Source organism: Chelonoidis abingdonii, chromosome 20 (assembly GCF_003597395.2).
Source record: "Chelonoidis abingdonii isolate Lonesome George chromosome 20, CheloAbing_2.0, whole genome shotgun sequence".
Lineage (NCBI taxonomy): Eukaryota > Metazoa > Chordata > Testudines > Testudinidae > Chelonoidis > Chelonoidis abingdonii.
In genome coordinates, this window is record NC_133788.1 from 16,612,925 (window position 1) to 16,631,781 (window position 18,857).

General features: G+C 47.4%; 1 protein-coding gene across 3 annotated transcripts in view; it reads left to right on the forward strand.

The window, feature by feature from the left end:
- HNF1B (HNF1 homeobox B) overlaps window positions 1-18,857 on the forward strand; it is a 61,667-nt gene that overhangs the window by 17,695 nt on the left and 25,115 nt on the right. For 2 of the 3 annotated variants that reach the window (XM_032779362.2, XM_032779361.2), the window contains exons 3-4: window positions 2,408-2,672; window positions 4,202-4,440. In XM_032779362.2, coding sequence (XP_032635253.1) covers window positions 2,408-2,672; window positions 4,202-4,440 — 504 coding nt within the window. The remainder of the gene's footprint in view (window positions 1-2,407; window positions 2,673-4,201; window positions 4,441-18,857) is intronic. The other variant, XM_032779363.2, reaches the window with a different exon arrangement.

Sequence of the window (18,857 nt, forward strand, 5' to 3'; positions counted from 1 at the left end):
ATCTCCCTTTACGGCTGTGCTGACAGGCCCGAGCTCTGTGGCAAGCAGGTGTGGAAGGTCACCCGTTCGCCTCTGCTGTGCTGCATTGCCCAAGGTGTTCAGTTTTGGAAATGGCAATCCTGCCGCATACATGAGTTAATTTAAGCTTCCTTATTGCTGGAGGAGTGTGTTTGTTTCCCATTGGTTTGAAATGGAGCTGTATCAAAGGAGGAGAGTTCTTTAGGAACAAAGAGAGGCAGGATTTGGGGGGGATCTTTGAAGTCTGACTGCTTAACTCATAACGTATTAACCTGAGTTCACAGAATCCCACCCTGAACAAGTACACGCAGGCACAGAAAGCCAGGCCATGAATATGTATCATTTGCATGTGCCTTCTCATTAAGGGAGCTGCCACACAGCTCAGGGAGCCTCATACTTATCCATAATAATTTTAGAACATGCATCTGTGGCAGTGTCTTGGCAGAGGCATGGGAAGGCATTTTGCAGATTAGCAGCAATTGCAAGAGGGAGAGGTAAAACTCGTGGAAAAATCACATATTAGGGGAAAGTTGGACCTGTGCCCTACCAAACATTCTCGGAGCTGCCAAAAATTCTGAACTTCCCACCTGCAGTCATCATTCATTGTCTTGGGGCTCTGCACTTCCAGGCTCCAGCTTGGAGCAGTGGGAAGAGAACCTGGTCTCGTAAGATTTCCAGTCTGGCTTTGCAAACCTAAGAGGTTTGGACAGAGAATCTTCCAAAGCCTTGGATGCTTTCTCTGAACTTGGAGTGGAACAACTGACCCTTTCAGATTAGCCCATGGCTACTTGATTATTACTATCTTGAGGTCCTTGCGTGGAGCTGGTCTACGCTACAACATTAGGACGGTTTAACGACATTGCTCAGAGCTGTGAAAAATTCCACGCCCTGTGCCATGTAAATAAACTGAGTGATGCTCCAGTGTAGACACTGCTAGGTGGACCGAAGAATTCTTCCATCCACCTAGCTACCGCTTCTCGGAGGGGTGGATTTACTACAGCAATGGAAGAATCCCTACACCTCGTAAGAGACAGTCCCTGCCCTGGAGAGCTTGCCCTCAAGAAAGACAAATGGTGGGCACTGGGGGAACTGAGGCACAGAAAGACTGAGTGACTTACCTGAGATTTCACTTGGCGCCTTTCTCTCAAGTTGATATCTGCTCCATTTTTGAGAGGTTGGCTATTTATTTATGTTTGCGCAACTGAGCCCCTCTGAAACCATTACTGAACTGATTCACAGCACCCTGATGAGAGAAGAAACTGAGGCACAGATAAGAGGAGTGACTAGGACCCAAACTGCCAGCCTTCCTTTAACGTGTCCTAACCACAAGCCACTCCTTGTGTCCCAATTCCTCCCAGGGCAATAATCTGTAAAGTGCACTGATGACTTTCTATAAAACATTGAAATAGGGGGTATGTTTAGTGCTCAGCTACATTCATGTCAATCCACAGCACCCCCTCCCAAAGCCGGTAGCTATCCTGGTTTGGCACTGGTGTCGCTGAGTGCAGGATGGGGTATGGAGACTGGAACTCTGGGGAAGCCTGTCTGAAGCGTAACTTAAACCAGTCTAAAAAGCATGAAAGCTGCAAACAGCTGTGAGCTGCTCACCCAAGAGAGAGTCCATTGAAAGGGTGTCAGGGGGTTGCCAACCTTGGTCTTCGTACATGGTTTTGTGCCAGGACTCTTCACAAGTCTGTGTTTCATGTTTTTCATTGTGAGGGTGTGAGTGGGTTTGGGAAAGGCAGGGAGAAGTTGGTTCCCTTTCTGATCCTGCTGGTATCCAGATTGCTGCCTGCAAATAAATTGCCCATTGTTTCAAATTGCAGTCCTGCTAAGGCTCTTTAGCAGAAGAGCTCAATGGCACAGACTGAAGTGGTTAGCCAGCCTCAGTCTCACACATCCAAGGATAAATTTATTGACCTTTCCATTGATGGCAGTGGGGTGTGTGTGTGGCTGGTGTGTACTGTACTGGGTCTCAAAATTGTTCATGTAACTTTCCTAACAAACAAAGCAAAGCAATTGGCGTCAATGCAGCAATCACTGAGTGATTATTCTCTGGCCCGTGTTATACAGGAGGCCGGACTAGATGGTTCCTCTTGATCTTAAAATCTATTGTTATTTTTATTTATTATTTCTTTGTATTGTGGTGGTGGTGGCTAAGAGCCCCAACCACTGACCAGGACCCACTGGTGCAAGGCTCTGTACAAACAAAAAGACAGTCCCTGCCGGAAAGAGCTTACAAAGTCAGTATAAAACAGACAGCAAGTGGATACAGGGAGGCAGATGGGGGAGCACAAGGAAACAATGTGACGATATGAATATGAATGCCGGTTATTTTCTGAGTGGCAGTGGCTATAGGCCAGATCAAATCTGCTCCTTTCTCTTTCAGAATTCAACCAGACAGTCCAGGGTTCTGGAAATATGACAGACAAAAGCAGTCAGGATCAGCTGCTGTTTCTCTTTCCAGAGTTCAATCAGCAGAACCAGGGCACGGGCCAGCTCGAGGACACCTGCTCTGAAACCCCCAGCAAGAAGATGCGACGGAATCGATTCAAATGGGGGCCTGCCTCGCAACAAATCTTGTACCAAGCCTACGACCGGCAAAAGAACCCTAGCAAGGAGGAAAGGGAAGCTTTAGTGGAGGAATGTAACAGGTAAAGTGGCACTGGGCTGGCTCAAGAGAATATTGTCCTCCCCCCAGCTCCATTGTCTCTCAATTAATTGGAGAGTCTTTGTTTAAAAATACAAACAAGCTAAGGGAGGCCAAATCCCTATGGTCCCAGGCTTCTAGTAGGCACTGCTGGCGAGAGAGAATCTGCTGTACACAATAGGAGCCTGACTCCACAGATGAATGACTATGGGATCCTGGAAAAGACGTTCCATCCCTTCCCTTCTGCACGATTCTCTTTGAGGGCAGGTCTACGCTTAAAATGCTTAGCGGCACTGGGAGACCATCAGCATAGTTAATCCACCTCCGCGAGAGGTGGTGGCTGTGTTGATGGGGAAAGCCTTCCCAGCAATGTAGCGCTGTCTACACCGGGGTCTAGGTTGGTTAACTGAGTCACTCAGGAGTGTGGGTTTTTCACACCCCGGAGTGACATCATTATACTGAGGCATATTTCTAGTGCAGACCTGCCCTGAGCATAAATTCTTTCCTTCCCTATGAGAAGATGTGATGGGCCTGAGTTGCAAGGTTTGGATCAGACATTCCCCTAGGCTTGCGTGCGTATTTCTGTTGATTGAAGCTCTGATCCAGAAGAGGAGCCAAACATGTGCCTAACATTAACACAAGCAATTCCACTGAAATCAAGGAGACTATTCAAGTGTTTACATTGAACTAAGTTTATATGGGCTCTGCTGGATCAGGGCCCTATCCAGGTCACAGAGTTAGGATCTGAATCCCAGCTGTCTCCAAGTTCAGTGGTATCCACACCCAGGGTTGGGGTTTGTGCCCATTCCAAATGCCAAGTTTAGGCTTGTTTAAGGAGGGCTGGAAAAATCCGAACCACTCCACCACCAGCCCCAGCCTTTGCCCATTTTTACACCCAGCACAAAATCAAACCGCTCCTTGGGGTTCTCAGACGCTGAGAATTTACATTTATTTTATTAACTTTTTTACATGCTGCTTTGGCCTAATGGGTTTGGCTAGGGTTGGAACTGCAGCTGCAAGGTGCAAGCAGGAGGAAGGGTCATCCAGTGCCTTAGACTGGGATTTGAGTTACAGGTGTTCAATTCCCTGTTCTCCCCCCACCCATAATTCCTGGGGGAACTCGGGCAGGTCACGTTGTCTCTCTGTGCCTCAGTTCCCCATCTGTAAAATAGGGCAGTGCCGTAATCCGCATCTCACCAGAGTGTGGTGAGGATAAATACCAAGAGGTGATGGGCCAGATAAGTACCCTCTATGGACGGGTGATCTTATAAAGACCTACATAAAATGCCTTGTGAAAGAGGAGGTCTAGCTGGTGTGCTGCTGTTTCACTGTGTGGCCTTGGGCAAGTCACCCTTCCCCATTCTGCCTCAGTTTCCCCACCAGTAATAGAGTGGGAATTGTGCAGAGATGTCATGGGGATGCACTCACTATTGTGCTTGAACTAGTAAAGGGCTATGGAAATGCGATGTATCGTTATGGACTTCATAGCAGCAGGCGACCTGTTCCAAAGTGTTCTCTTCCTTTGCCCCCTAGGGCGGAATGTCTCCAGCGAGGAGTATCCCCCTCCAAAGCGCACGGGTTGGGATCCAACTTGGTGACGGAGGTTCGCGTCTACAACTGGTTTGCGAACCGACGGAAAGAGGAAGCTTTCCGCCAGAAGCTGGCCATGGACGCCTACAGCACGGGCCAGCCGCACAGCATGAACCTTCTGCTGTCCCACAACTCGCCCCATCACACTCAACCCAGCTCTTCGCCCCCCAGCAAAATGGCAGGTAAGTGAGAACATAACCGTGTGCAAAGGGGAGTGGGAATTGGTTTTGCAAACCGCTTCTTAGCGTATGTGGGGAAGGAAGTGTGATCTTGTGGGAAGCAGGAATCTGGAGTTCTAGCTGTGTTGTCTCTTGAGCTGGAGTGATTTTAGCCTGTTTCCCTTGCCTGTAAAATAGGGCTAGATTCCCTAAGTGGCAGGGTGGTGGTTGTGTGGCTTGTTGCAATATTGTCTGTGAAGAAAAAGGATGGGTTTGTTGTGAAGGCACCAGACTAGGTCTCGGGAGGCCTGGTTCTGCGACAGATTCTCTTTGTGACCATGGGAAAGTCCATTTGCCCCTCTGTGCATCAATTCTGTACAATGCAGGGGTGTGGTACTGTGCTTTCCCAAACCTGGACTTGGGGTAGAGTTTAAGGCTTTAATTTGTCTCATCTATTTAAACTCCTTGGGACAGGGACTATTTCTCTTAGCATGTGTATATAAAACACCTGGCACAATGGGACTCTGATCTTAGCTGGGCCCGCTAGGTGCTACCGTAGTACAAATGTGAAGGTGTTGGAGAAGAGCGGTTGATGATGATTACTGATGTTTGTGTATTGATTGCAAGTTGGATTTCGACAAGGTGGAACCTCTTGATTTTTGCTGGTTTTATGACATTGATTTGATTCCTTACACTAGCCGGAACCAGAGAAGAAGTACATAGCTTGCACTGCTTTGGCATTCACTGGGTGTGCAAGTGACTTTACTGGGGGAAAAAAGGATGCAGCAGGAAAAGCAACTAAGAAGGATTCAATTGGGGCAGGGCCCGTGTTTTTGTTCTGTGTTTGTACAGCACCTAGCACCATGGTGCTCCTAGGGTGCTACCACAATGCAAATAAATAGCAGTAATAATTGGAGGAGTGAAAGATAAAGCAGCCATGTGGTTCCACTTTCAAAACACAACCCCGTCCTCCACACTGAGGAGTGTAAGCAAATGCAACAATTTATGGCAGGGTGGAACATAGTCCCCATGCAATAGCAAATTGGTGTAAGTCACTCATTCTGCACAGGGCCAGTGCAAGGATGTTTCGTGCCCTAGGTGAAACTTCCACCTTGCTCCCTCTCCCCCTCACACCCCCGCCCTGAGGTGCCCCCCCCCTCGTGGCAGCTCCCCACCCCTCAGCCTCTGCTCTGAGGCACCCCCCCCGCCCCAGCTCACCCCAGCTCTGCCTCCATCCCAAGCACACTGTCGCTGCTTCACTTCTTCTGCCTCCCAGGCTTGCAGTGCCTAAGCTGATTGGCGCCACAAGCCTGGGAGGCGGGAGAAGTGAAGCAGCCACAGCATGCTCGGGGAGGAGGCAGGGCAGGGGTGAGCTGGGGCGGGGAGCTCCCCTGGGTGCCACCCCCCCTTACTTGCTGCAGGTAGCCCTCCCAGCGCTCCCCTGCCCCCCAGCTCCCTCCGCCTAAATGCCGGCGGCGACTCGTGGCCGAATATCCGGCCACTGCGGTTGCTGCCGAAGAAAATGCTGCCCCCAAATCCTAGGTCACCTAAATGATTGCACTGGCCCTGATTCTGCACACCCACTAAACAGAAACTGGAGCAAGTTTCCATGCTTTCGACCCCTGTGGCCCAATATGTAACTTGCATCCCATTTATTTCATGCCTGAATGTGACCCTAAGAATCATTCATCTGACCTGTGATGTGAAATCAGTGGGGTTGCGTGAGCGTAGCTCGGAGCAGAATTTGTCTCCTTCTTACGTGAAATGTCCCCTGTAATTCTCCTTCAAACTGCTGCTAAGTCAATCTCTCCTGAAATAAGCACCATCCAAACTTCCGCCATGCGCAACTCCCCTGCTTTGGGGTCTTACTTATGAATCCATTCTTGACTCACAAAGCATTGCTAAGATTCGCAAACCCGCGTCAAGTGGAGCCTCCAGGTCCCCACTGAGCTGAGGAGCGGGTGACAATCGTGCATTGGAACTAGGTGAAACTTGGCCAATTTGACTTGAACTTTTTGCGCTGAGATTTTGCATTTGCTTCAGGCCTAGGCATGAGGGTTGAGATAATGCATGAGAGTCTAAACCCCTGTGACCGCACGTGTCTACAAACCCCCATGACCAAACACTTGAGGATGGGATCTGAGTGGGGCTTGAAAGAGTGGATTGATCAGATACTCAGAAAGCAGCAGGTTAAGCCACTCGATGTCCTTTGAGCCACCTCAGCATAACAGATCATAAGATGGGGTTGGACTGTGCAGAGGCCCTGCTCTTTTCCCCCTGCATCCTGCCCTCTCCCAAATCCAGCAGTGATTTCCCTCCCAGCCCCACTCAGTGAAGAGCCCTTGACTCCTTTCCCATGGCCAACACAGGGGGTGGCTGTGCTTTTTGACATCCAGGCCACAGTGATTGCAGATCAAGGCTCTAGAAACCCTCCTCTGCCTCACTAGCACATCACTCCACCTCGGGATATCGACGACTCACTCCCAAAAGGGCGCCTGTTTCTGTCCTTGTCAGGAAGGAGGAGACGATGGTCTTGTGGGGAAGATCCCTGGGCTGGGAGTTCGGGAAACCTGGGTTCTTTCCCTTGCTCTACTTTTGTGACCTTGGGCAACTCACTTCACTACTTCGTGCCTTGTTTTTCCTCAGCTGGGGTTAACAAACTCTTCTCCTTGCATGTGTCCTTCTGAGTTTAACTGGCTGGAAGGCACAGGGAGCACATAAGAAGAAAAATGGAGTATGGTTACATGGATACTGTGGGTACAAACAGTGTGTGTGTGGCTGCTGTGCTGTCAACTAGCCACACTCCAGAGGGAGGTGCATGGCCAGCTCTGCTCTCTTGGCAGGCTTGCCAACCTGCTGGCGCAGCTTGGCCCTTTGACAGTGGAGCAGAGTTAGAATAATGCAGGGGACTGCCTGTGATGGTAGCTAGTTGGCATAGGCCCACCCCACTGCCCTTCAGAATAACCCATGACTGCACCTGGATTTTAATGTGTGCTGTGCTTTGTTTTGCTGGAGAGGGCAGGGTGTTACCAGCTGCATAGCTCTTCCCTATAGGGTAGCCGCTGCTGCGCTTGCACGAGCCCCTGGCATGCTGGCCTTTCAGCATGCTGAAGACTTGAGTGAGGAGCTGTGGAAGGAAGGGGTGGTTTGGCCTCCATTCTGGTGTTGGGGTGACCATTAACTTGCAACGCACAGAATCGTCCTCCTCCTCCCCACCCCAGCCAGAAAAAAGCAACAGTGTTTTATGGTCTTTGGTCTGAGCAGGCTGGCTTGGGGAACTGAGAACTGATTCCACCATGAAAGATGAGGGTAGATCCCTGCATGTGCCCTATTCCTCTGTCCCACACATCCCAGTTAAACTCCTTGAGGAGACAGAACAACTTCTCTCTTTCCAGGTGATTTGTCTGGGATAAAGGTCTCTCTCCATTCTTTTCCCTTTCACACTTGGCTTCGTTTCCATGTTCTTGTTCTGTCATTTGTCTGAGATTTGCAACTAAGGGGAAGGACTGAAAGCAAATCAACAGAAAACTCTAAATAGATTTAAACCAGAGACAGCATCACTGTGGGGCAGGGAACAGGAGGGAATCGGAAAAGAACAAGGCTAGCAGAGAGTGCAGGCTAATCAGAGAAGTCCCTGACTTGAGTGAGTGGTGTGGGGCAAGAGGCATTGTTAGGAAAACAATCCCCATTGTCTTTGTACCTGTAGTACAAAGTCAGCAAGCTCAAGAGGCAAACAAAAGAGGGCAGCTTTCTGACAAGCACTAGGGTCGCGTGGGGGTCAACCGCTCTCACTGTTGGGTCCTTCTGATGGTTCACTGAACAATACAGCATCCTCCTCTTTTGCTATAAAGAGACAATCAGAGCAATCCATCCTACCTAAAATCCATGGGGCAGGGATAGTAGCTGTCGGTGTCTTGGAAATCCCTCCTTATTTACTGGTTTCAGAGTAGCAGCCGTGTTAGTCTGTAGCCGCAAAAAGAACAGGAGTCGTTGTGGCACCTTAGAGAGTAACAAATTTATTTGAGCATAAGCTTTTGTGGGCTACAGCCCACTTCATCGGATGCATAGAATGGAACATCTAGTAAGAAGGGGTGTGTGTGTGTGACATACAGAGAACATGAAAAGGTGGAAGTAGTCATACAACTCTAAGAGGTTTATTAATTAAGATGAGCTACTGTCAGCAGGAGAATAAAAACTTTTGTAGTGGTGCCTGTATTATTTATCCTATAGCATCTTAGATATACCTGTTGCTTTACAAAGACTAATAAAGACAAGCCCTGCCGGGAGAGCTGCCAATCGAAGGGAAAGACAAGTGGAGTATGAGGGCAAAGAAGTGCTTAATATGTGCCAGGCCATAGCCCCGGCACCTCTGGGCTTGCCACATGAGTTATGAATGTAAAAATATCGCTTGAGCCCCAGCATTGAATTCCCTGAGCCCCGGCACCTCTTTCATTACAAAATAAGCACTGGAGCAAAGATAAAAGAACCATGCTGTCTGTCCAGATTACTTGTGATACCCTATAGTGAGATATGGTCCCTGACCTTAAAGCTCTTACAGTCTAACTCAGATAACTTCACTTTTGGATAAGAACTGTCTCTCTAGCTAGGGAATGAGCAAATGGGGCACATTTCCCCCTCTACACATATGCCACTAACTACTGGAGCCCCATTGTTGACTTGCAGACAAAGCTAATTAACTCCTGGCGACAGGGGAACGTAAGATTTGACACATGCTTGTAGTAGTGATAAGGGTGGCAGTCTTGCATGGTCTCACCCTTCTGTCCTTCTCAAAGCAGCATCATATGGGATTTTCTGCTTCTCCTGAGCCCAGCCACAACCCCTCCAGATGAGCGGTTGCTCACCTGGAGGGACTTCCATGGGCTTGATGGGGAAAGAGAGAAGCTGGATTCATGGGTTCGCTCCATCCACTGTATGGGTTTTCTTTATTTTCTTTTCAGAACACATAGCCTTGTTTTCTATTCCTGTTCTCTGCATCACTGTTTGCAGGGATCCTAGGCTCATGCTTGTATGAATTGATGCTGGTTAACAGGGCTTTGGAGTGGAGCCCAGAGCTGGAGCATGGACCAGTAGGTTTTTGCCCAGAGCTGGAGCTGAGCCAGAGCGGAGCAATTCAAAAAATTGATTGCTCCAAATTCCTGCTGGTTAACTATGTGAAATGTCCAGTTTCTGTGCTGAGCCGCCTGTGGCGTGTTTCCAGGAGTCCACGGATGTGGAAGTAGGTTACCTGTGGAACTTTAACCTATGCTACGAATTAACTTCTTGTTACCAGGTCAGTCACGTCAGTCAGACAGCAGGTGATCACTTTGTGCATCAGTATTAACACGAGCAAAAGATTGGTTTGCATCTTTGCTGGGATGCTGCAATTGATCAGCTGGACTTGACGGAGTCAGCAAGGGAACAAAAAGTCACAGAGGGATGGGGAAGACAGAAGGCAAATATCACAGGGAGTTAAGGGGGGACATTTTGAAGCTGTTTGGACTAGGAAGCGTTATTATGTACAGGCTCAGACTCACAGGGCCTCTCTCCGTTAAATGCTCAGTAAAGCAGCTCCCTGATGCATCTCTTTGGTACATATCACTTAACGATCTGCCCTCATTCAGAGCGAGCACCTAGGGTAACGAACGGGGGGGGATACTTTTTTCTGTGCTGTCCATCCAAGATCTCAGTGTGGTTTTTCAGACATCAGTGAATTTAGTCCCATGACCCACCTTGGAAACATGTTGTTTTCTTGTCTGCATTATGGTGAGAGGTAAATTATTATTTTACGGTGTATATGTCTCACTTGGCATTTACCATTGCACCCCCGCCTGGAGCTCTGGCTGCATTACAAGTATCAAATAGTAACACACACAAATTAGGACATTAAGATCCTCCCTGAGACTCTGCAACCACACAAGCCCTACTGGAACCAAGGCCTACTCTTATTTACACCAGTGTAAATCCAGGGTGACTCCACTGAAGCTAAAGTGAGTCCATCTGGATTTATGCTGGTTTAGCACAGAGTTGCTGGTGGGATATATTTTAGAACATAAATGGAAGGCACTTCTGAATGGGTGCTGAACATATTATGATAATGTGAGTATAAAGCAGGCTTAAGTAGGGGGAGTCTATTTGCCGTCAGTAAGGAAAGCTTTAGGATTGCTACTCGTCCAGCAGCAATGCATCCATTCCACATACAGCAAGTACATGATGACCAGAATGTGACCCTAACCCTGGAATGTCCCACACAATAGAGGTGGCAGGGAAGAAGTTTGCCCTTCTGTCATAGGCTGATTGCTTACAAGGTGCCCTACAAGCACATTGTCAGCAAAATCAGCTGTTTTCAGTGTTCTCCTCCCGGCTTCAGAATAATACACCAGCATGCAGCCCTGCGTTGTCATAGCATTGTCCCCCTGATGCATGCTTAATTGACAATTAAGCTGGGGCTTTGAACAAGTCTTGTTGCCTTTGATGTGTCCTCATCCTTCCACGGCGTATTGGGTCGCTCCATGACATCCTTTGTCTTTTTCTATTAGGGGGACTGCAATTGCTGTAACCATGTTCATTTATCTTGAGGCTGGAAGGCCGTTAAGCCTGGGTCTTTATTTTCCTAGCACTAGACTCAGCCAGCAGGAGCTGTCCCGGGATATAAGCCCCAGTGACAGCCTATTCTGAGGCTTCTTTTGAGCAGGCCAGGAGTGATGGCTGCCTCCCTGATCTAGTTACTCAATTGGCGAAAGGCCCCTTTGGAAAGGTCAGGAGGGGTTGGCTGTGGGAACTGATTGAATTTGCTGGAGGCTGGTGCTCATATTGATTGGATTCCTCAAAGGAGGAGGAAATTGGCACGGGATATGAGTAAGGCTGGCCTTGGATGTCGGGCGCATGTGTGACTGGCAGCTTTCTGGCTATGTTGAAGGGCACTGCTGTCTGCAAAGGGCTAACCGGTTCCAGAGAGCAGGATTCTTGCCATATTTTCATACCTACTCCCAAGAACAGAGCAGCCTAGACGAGCAGAGAGATGCAATATATGATCTCAGTCTGGGGATCGTGCGGTGCCTGGCAGAGGGAGTAGGATTTTAACACTGGTTTTGGAGAGTGAGGAGGGGGTTGGAGTGGGGAAAGGGCTTTTGGTAATAAGATTTTTCCTCTATAGAGGGATCTTTGGGGTGTGCAAAGGGGTCTGTCAAAGCATCCAGATCCATTCTTCTGGGGCTGCCCCCTTGACTAGCGCTGGTAACTGATTGGGTGGGGGGCTTTTAAGGAGGACACAGCAACATCCAGATGTGTTGGTGTTAGAGGCAGACCTATGTGGATCTAGATTAGGCTTTGTGTCTGAGGCTGAATTGAGCTCAGAGATCAGGCTTGGATACAACAGTATAAACCCCTTGTGAGTTGCTTTCATATGGGTTTTTTTGTTTGCTTTTTTTGTTTTTTTTGGCCCTGAATGGCAGAAATCTCTCAACTCCCTAATTTTATGAAATTCTGCTGTCTTGGAATGCATCAGAATTGGATCCAGACATGGGGTCCCTTTCCACTGTTGATCCAACATTGTTTGCAGGTTCAGATCCAGGGGCTCAAATCAAACAATACCTTTCCCCTCCTACCCCTTCCAGAAATATATAGGGTGCTCCGATTCAGGGCTCCAGTTGAGATCTTATTGGTAATTCCTACCAGTGGATTGTATGACCCTTAGATTGCTGGTTAGTGACTTCTTCCCCAAGCATTTTTAATCAGAGCAGAGTAATGCCTGCAAGAAAGCAGCAAGATGCAATTGACTGGCAGCTCCCCATACCAACTGTCTCACCGACCTCAACTATGGTTGTCCATGCTGGGATTTGAACTGCCCTTGCACCATGTGTGGAGCTGTCTGGAGCACTAAATGCCTTAACAGCTTAATGGTGCGCCTGACTGCAACAGCCCCCACTTCCTAGCCCCCCTCCTCCAGCCTCCCTCTCCAAATGACTTCTATGGACAGGAAATACTGGGATTTGAATGTATGGAGCAATGGCAAAATCCTTCCTATGTATAACACGTTGGTTTAAAAGAGATGATTTGTATTCTTCAATGAAGGGAGTGTGAGTACCATGGTTAGTACCTAGAGGGCCCTTTTTAAAAAAATAAAAATAAATACATATCTGAAATCCTCTGGGGCTATCCATCCATCTAACCCTTAACCGTAGTTTTTAAGTATTCAGAGATGGATATTTTACAGCCTATTTAAATAGCACAACTACTATCATAAGAGGATTTTTCTAATTCCTGAACTTGTCCCTTCCTATAGCACATTTATCGGTGTTCTCCATTGTCTGTTTGATTTGAAGGTCAGACTGTTTTATCTTGTTAACTCAATGCCTTCCCATAGACGCTGGGTTTATGCCATTTTTATCTTCAAGAGTCCCGAAAACAATCAGGATATTGATGAGATTAAAGCTCAAAGCATTCTGCTGTCAATTTTCACGTGATAACCTAGTCAGACTCTAGGTTTGCATACAAAGAAGCAAGGCAAGAGCTGGTCTTGTGGGCGTGTCTACTTGCAAATGAGGCAACTGTGTGTCACTGGGTCCCATGCAGGCTGGCACATGGAAGCAGCCAGAATAGGCACACACAGTATGTCCCAAATACAGCTCGGGGCCTGTGCAGAGGTAGTTCATACAGTCAGGAACAGAGAATAGTCTGCGTGGGTGCAGTGCATGGAAGCCAATATAGGGTCATGGAGCGAACACTCATAAACATTAGCCCCCCTGCATCTACTCTACAGCCTGAAATACCACCTGAAACAGGAGCAAATATTGGTTCATGGGAAGAACAGAGCCTCTATTCTCCAGCTCAATGTTAACTCTACAGTTGATCTCTTCTCCCACTTGTAGTGAATGAGATTCATCAGATCACACAGAGCCAGTAATTAAACCAGAGTGTAACGAAAGAGGCCCTGCAGATGTCGTGGTGTGCCTGCGACACACATCCTGACAAGTTCCTGTTAACAGTGGGTCTGATCCAAAGCTCCTCGACACCCATGGGAGTCTTTTTCACTGACTGGCTTAGGATCGGGCTCTGTAAAATGGCACTGCAATCTTACTTAAACCGCCTCTCCTGGACCCAGAGTCAGGACTGAGAAACAAGTAAAGAGTGAGCAATAACCTTAAAATTCCCATATTCGCTGTCATCTCTTCCTGCTTGAATCTCGTCCACATAACTAATGTGGGCACGGTTGGTGACTGGTGAGCCAGTCATCCAGGGTAGGGTGACCAGACAGCAAGTGTAAAAAATCAGGATGGGGTTGGGGGGTTAATAGGTGCCTATAAAAGAAAAAGCCCCCCAAAATCAGAACTGTCCCTATAAAATCGGGACATCTGGCCACCCTAATCTAGGGAGGTGTATTTGCAGTTCAAGTCAGCCAGTTTAAGCAAGCTGCAGAGAAAACCATCAGGATCCAAACAGCAGGGAGTATTGTCAAGGCCAGATAGATCATTAGGTGGTGTAACTAGAGATATGCCATTAAAATCCAGTGCAGCTATGCCAGCTAAGAAGCTAGCCCTGTATCCTCTAATGCATCAAACTGAGCTGCATCACGATAAAAAAAAAAATATTTGTAGCATACCCTTGAATTCCTTTTGTACAAGTGATGATCACAATATCTGGATGCAAAAAGCAGGCCGATCAGTACAAAGTTGGTTCTGATCACTTCAGTTTATATGTGAATCTTACAAGTTGTTCTTTATAACCTTGGGTTACTTCCATTGGTTCTGATTCTAGATTCTAATGCCAGAGATATACAACTGGCATTGCCCAGCAATTGCAATATTTTACTGTTCTGTTCATTGTCCTGTTAGGTCCGTACAGCGCGCTGTTAGAAGCCTTTCTGGTTTTATTGGGGGTAATTAGAACTTTATGACACCAGCAGAATGGGAAGGTCTCGTCCCCATAAACAGGTTTATAATGGATATAAACTATGCACCCTATAACTTAGCGAAATTAACACTTTCAAGACAATTAGAGTGGCAACCCACAAAGCAAATAATGTTTCACTCAATTCACTTTTGAGCTGGAAATCTGAAAAGGAGGAAGGCTTTTTCCACTTTTGCCCTCCAGCCTAAAGTGCAGCTGAAAGCAGGGCCACTGGCTAAGATATAACCATTTGAAAAGCAAAACCAAACCTTCCCATTTTGCTGGCTACTTTCACTATTTGAAATCTTTGCAAACTGTTTTGTCCGTGACGATCAAGGTAGCTCCGCCACAGCAACAACGCAGATCATATTACGGTGGTTTGTCCAAAATAGGATGTTAGGCTTGGGGTCCAGACGCCGCCTATAGTTCATGGGGTGTTTTTGTTTTGAAGCCGGTGAAGCTTCAAATAAAAGTGCCTTCTAGTGGTGTCAGCATTTGCATTGTCAGCCTTTGTTTTCAGGGAGTTATAAGCAGTCCATAAAAAATTCACCCACAACTGAAACTGGCCATACATCAATTCCCCAGCCCAGGAGACTAAAAAGAAATCAAGTATGCAAAATTTTCAACCAAATAATATCCATCTGGTTCCTAAATTGTAAGAGAACCAGCATTCCTGCTCCCAAAAACAATTAGGAGTTGCAGTTGCTCTTTTTGTGCTCTTTCCTCCAACTCCAAAATCCTATTTTGGGGGAGACACATGTTTCTGATCCCTATTCAGTAAATTCTCTCTCACCCCACATAACAGTGGGCTGTGTATTAAAATATCTTCCAAGCAATCTCTGGCTATGACCAGTCACAAGCCCCACAGAAATTCATTCTGCACCACTGCCAATAAATCCCCTCCCAGATACTCACACACAGCAGAAACCTGGCTCAAATAAACAAATCTAGCACGGTGTCCCAAAAGCCATAAACCTCAGCATCAGATGGGACCACAAGAGGGAGTGAGTGCTGGGGCTGAGGGAGCCCTTTACAGACTAACCTGCAAAAGGATTCTGGTACCATGCAACTACTATGATGGGCCATAGGAGGGGTATTGGAGGAAGACCGATCACAGACCTTTTAAGGTGAGATGATGATATCAGAATTAATCCAGCAGCTGGGGCCCTTTGATCAACTAGTTCTATATTAGATAAGGGTTCCTGTAGTGAAACCAAGGAAGAGCAATTAACCAGTATCTGAATAACACAGTCTGATTGATTAAGAAGGTCCTCTCATAAAGCCTGTACCTATTCACTCTCTGCGTGATTTGGACCAGAAGCCCAGCTCTCACTGATATTTATTCAGGCTCCCTCCCCGTGTTGTGGCACTGTATCTTGCAAGATCAGCACCTTAATGCGTGATCCAACTCCCATGGAAGCGGACGAACATCAGTGGGGACTAAATTTTGGTGCAGATCTAACATATGTGGCAGTGCTTGTGGCTCTGTTAGTGAAAAGAGGGGTCAGTAAATGTGAGGGCTGGGGCCTCCGTTCTATTTTAAAACAGTGGCCTGTGTAGCTGAGAGGTTACACAGAAGGCGACTGTGTGGAGTGTACTCTGAGTGGCGCACTGGAGTGCTGCCTTCAGGCCCGGAGTATGTGAAATGTAACACAAGGACTGTAGCCAGGAGAGCAGAGAAGACTGCACTTCTCTGCTCCTGGGCTTTCTTTAAAGGGAGTTGAGGTGACAGCACCAGGCCACAGATAGTGGGATTCCTATGATGCCTGAGGAATTGACCACTGTGTTTGTTATCCTGCTGCTATTTCAAGGCTATGGCTCCAGCAAGGAGAGACAGACTGGGGCTTCCTTGCTTCTAAGACACAAGCAGAGTTTTACAGCTTGTAGGGCTAAATCCTGCCCCTGAGCAAGTGAGCCGTATGCGAAGAACCTTACTGCTGCCTTAAGAGTGTTGTAGGGTTCTTACTGCTGCAGGCCTCCCGGTAGAGCAGGGGTCAGCAATCTTTCAGAAGTGGGGTGCTGAGTCTTCATTTATTCACTCTCATTTAAGGTTTCGCTTGCCAGTAATACATTTTAATGTTTTTGGAAGGTCTCTTTCTGTATGTCTATAATATAGAACTAAACTATTGTTGTATGTAAAGTAAATAAGGTTTTAAAAATGTTTAAGAAGCTTCATTTAAAATTAAATTAAAATGCAGAGCCCCCCGGACCGGTGGCCAGGACCCAGGCAGTGTGAGTGCCACTGGAAATCAGCTCATGTGCCACCTTCGGCACACGTGCCATAGATTGCCTACCCCTGCTGTAGAGGGGGGACTGGCTTGGCTGGCAAGTCCACACAGGTACTGATCCAGAAGCTTGGCTCCTCAGCCACTAGCCCAGCATGGGAGGAAAGTCCACAGAGCACAGCTCCATATTGCACATAAGATACAGAGTCCCTCCCTGCTAGCCCCATTGCACATCAGAACCACCCCAGTTATGCTGCCTACCAGGTCTCTGATGCCTGCAAGAGGTGGGGAAGGAAAGCAAGATTTGCCCCTTGAGCTGGAGGCAGATATTTGTATTTCTTCTCCACCTGGGACAGGAAATGATCCTGATTATTACAGGATCAACCAGAGAGTAATAATCATCTGATCATCACCGACAGTAATCTGTGTGATTATAGCTCTCTTCCTCTTATCAGTAAGAATAAGTGCCTGACTTGGTAGCTCAAAGGTGAAATCTCCTCTTGGGACGTGTAATGCACTGCTGGAGCTATGTGGAATGTTCAAAGCCAAGTGAAACTCACCATGTTCCACTGCAAACCCAGATTCCACCCCGAAGCTCGCCAAGGCTCATGAAACTCCAGGCTTCTGAGTGACATGAGCACTGAGTAAAATGAGTTACCTAAGGAAAACAGAGACAGGAAAATTCCCCACCTCAGGGTTCAGCTCAGTCCCATGACTCTGGGTGTGGAGTCCAGCATCCCCCAAATCTTGCTCCCACCTAGGTCCCATAACCTGCACCTGGTGGCCGCCTTTACTTAAATCTTCAGCAGTGGAAAGCTTCTTGCCTATGCTGGGCTCCTCCTCCTAGGTCATTGAATCAGCTGCTTATCCTGAGTGCTGAAGGAATCTGCCTCTTAAGGCCTTAGTCTAACAAAAGGCCATCAGGAGCTGAAGTTTTTGTGGTTGTGCTGGAGCTGATGCTGGGCTGGTTGGCCTAGCAAACATGGAAAAGCCAATAAAACATTTCACAGGCTGTACAAGTTGGTGGCCAAACAGTAGCCAAGGCCAATAAACAGACTTTCATATTATGGGGATAGCGCTACTAAAAGCACAAGCCCATGGACAGTGATTCTTATGCGGGTTCCTATCATCGCAGGCTGCAGTGGGGTGGTGGGGAGGGAAGATGGGGGAGAAATAAATCTCTTTGCACTTCAAGCTGTGGAACTACAAGGGGGGAGAGGAAACAATTGATCCAGCTTTACAAAAGCTGGCCGACCTTTCCATAAACCAGGAACTCTGACTATAGTAGGAAGATCTCTGAGGGCCTTCTGTGTCCCAAGCCTTTGCAAGAGGAAGGCATTACGTTCTGGGGCAGAAAACAGCTGCTGTGTTTGCAAGTTAGCTTTTGATTTTTCTAGCTGATGGCAAAGATCACAGGAAACCAGCGCCATACCAAACACAAGGACAGGTTAGAGAAATATATGCCAGGGATGGTCTAGGTCCAGGTTTCTCAAACTGGGGGGGTTGACCCCGAGAGAGTCACAAGATTATTACGGGGGGTCACGAGCTGTCAGCTGCCACCCCCAAACCCCACTTCACCTCCATCGTTTATAATAGCGTTTTTAATTTACAAGGAGTGTCGCACTCAGAAACTAGGCATACTTAATCCTATCACAGAATGAGGGATAGATTAGATGAGGTCCCTTCCAGCCCTATATTTCTAGGAGTCTAATGAATCCTATGTCCTTTGAACACCTGCAACGGGCTCAGCATAGCATAGTCCCTGTTTCAAACCATTTACAGGCTAGGAGGAGGATTTTTCAGAAAGTGATTGTGAATGTCTCCATTTTTGAGTGCCCAATCTAAGACACTTAAAGGCCTTGATTTTCCAGAAGTGCTGAGCACCCATGCTCTGAAAATCCATCCCCTTTATGGGATCTCAAAATCCATAGCCACTCAGCGAACATTTAAGCCCAGATGTACTGGGCAATCCCTGGGTGGGGATGACTGAGCATGGATTTGTGTTTCCTGTTTGCACGAACTATGTTACAAACTTGCTTCTTGTGGGGCACTGTGAAAACCCTTCAATAAGTATGTGAGAGGAAAATAGTGAGCGGGTGAATGGGTGTGGAAGGCGTCTTATGAGCATGGAGGCTGCCTGGGCAAAGCATAAAATACGGCTATCTTCTACTAGGCTTTTTATATTAACATAGCTGAGAATGCTGTGTTCTGCTCCAAAACTACTGAGTGCTCTTGAGTGCTAAAAGCCAATCAAGATATTTAGGGGACACTGTTAATAATAATAATTTAATAATCCTAGCACTTATCAGCGTTTTACAGACGTTACATATT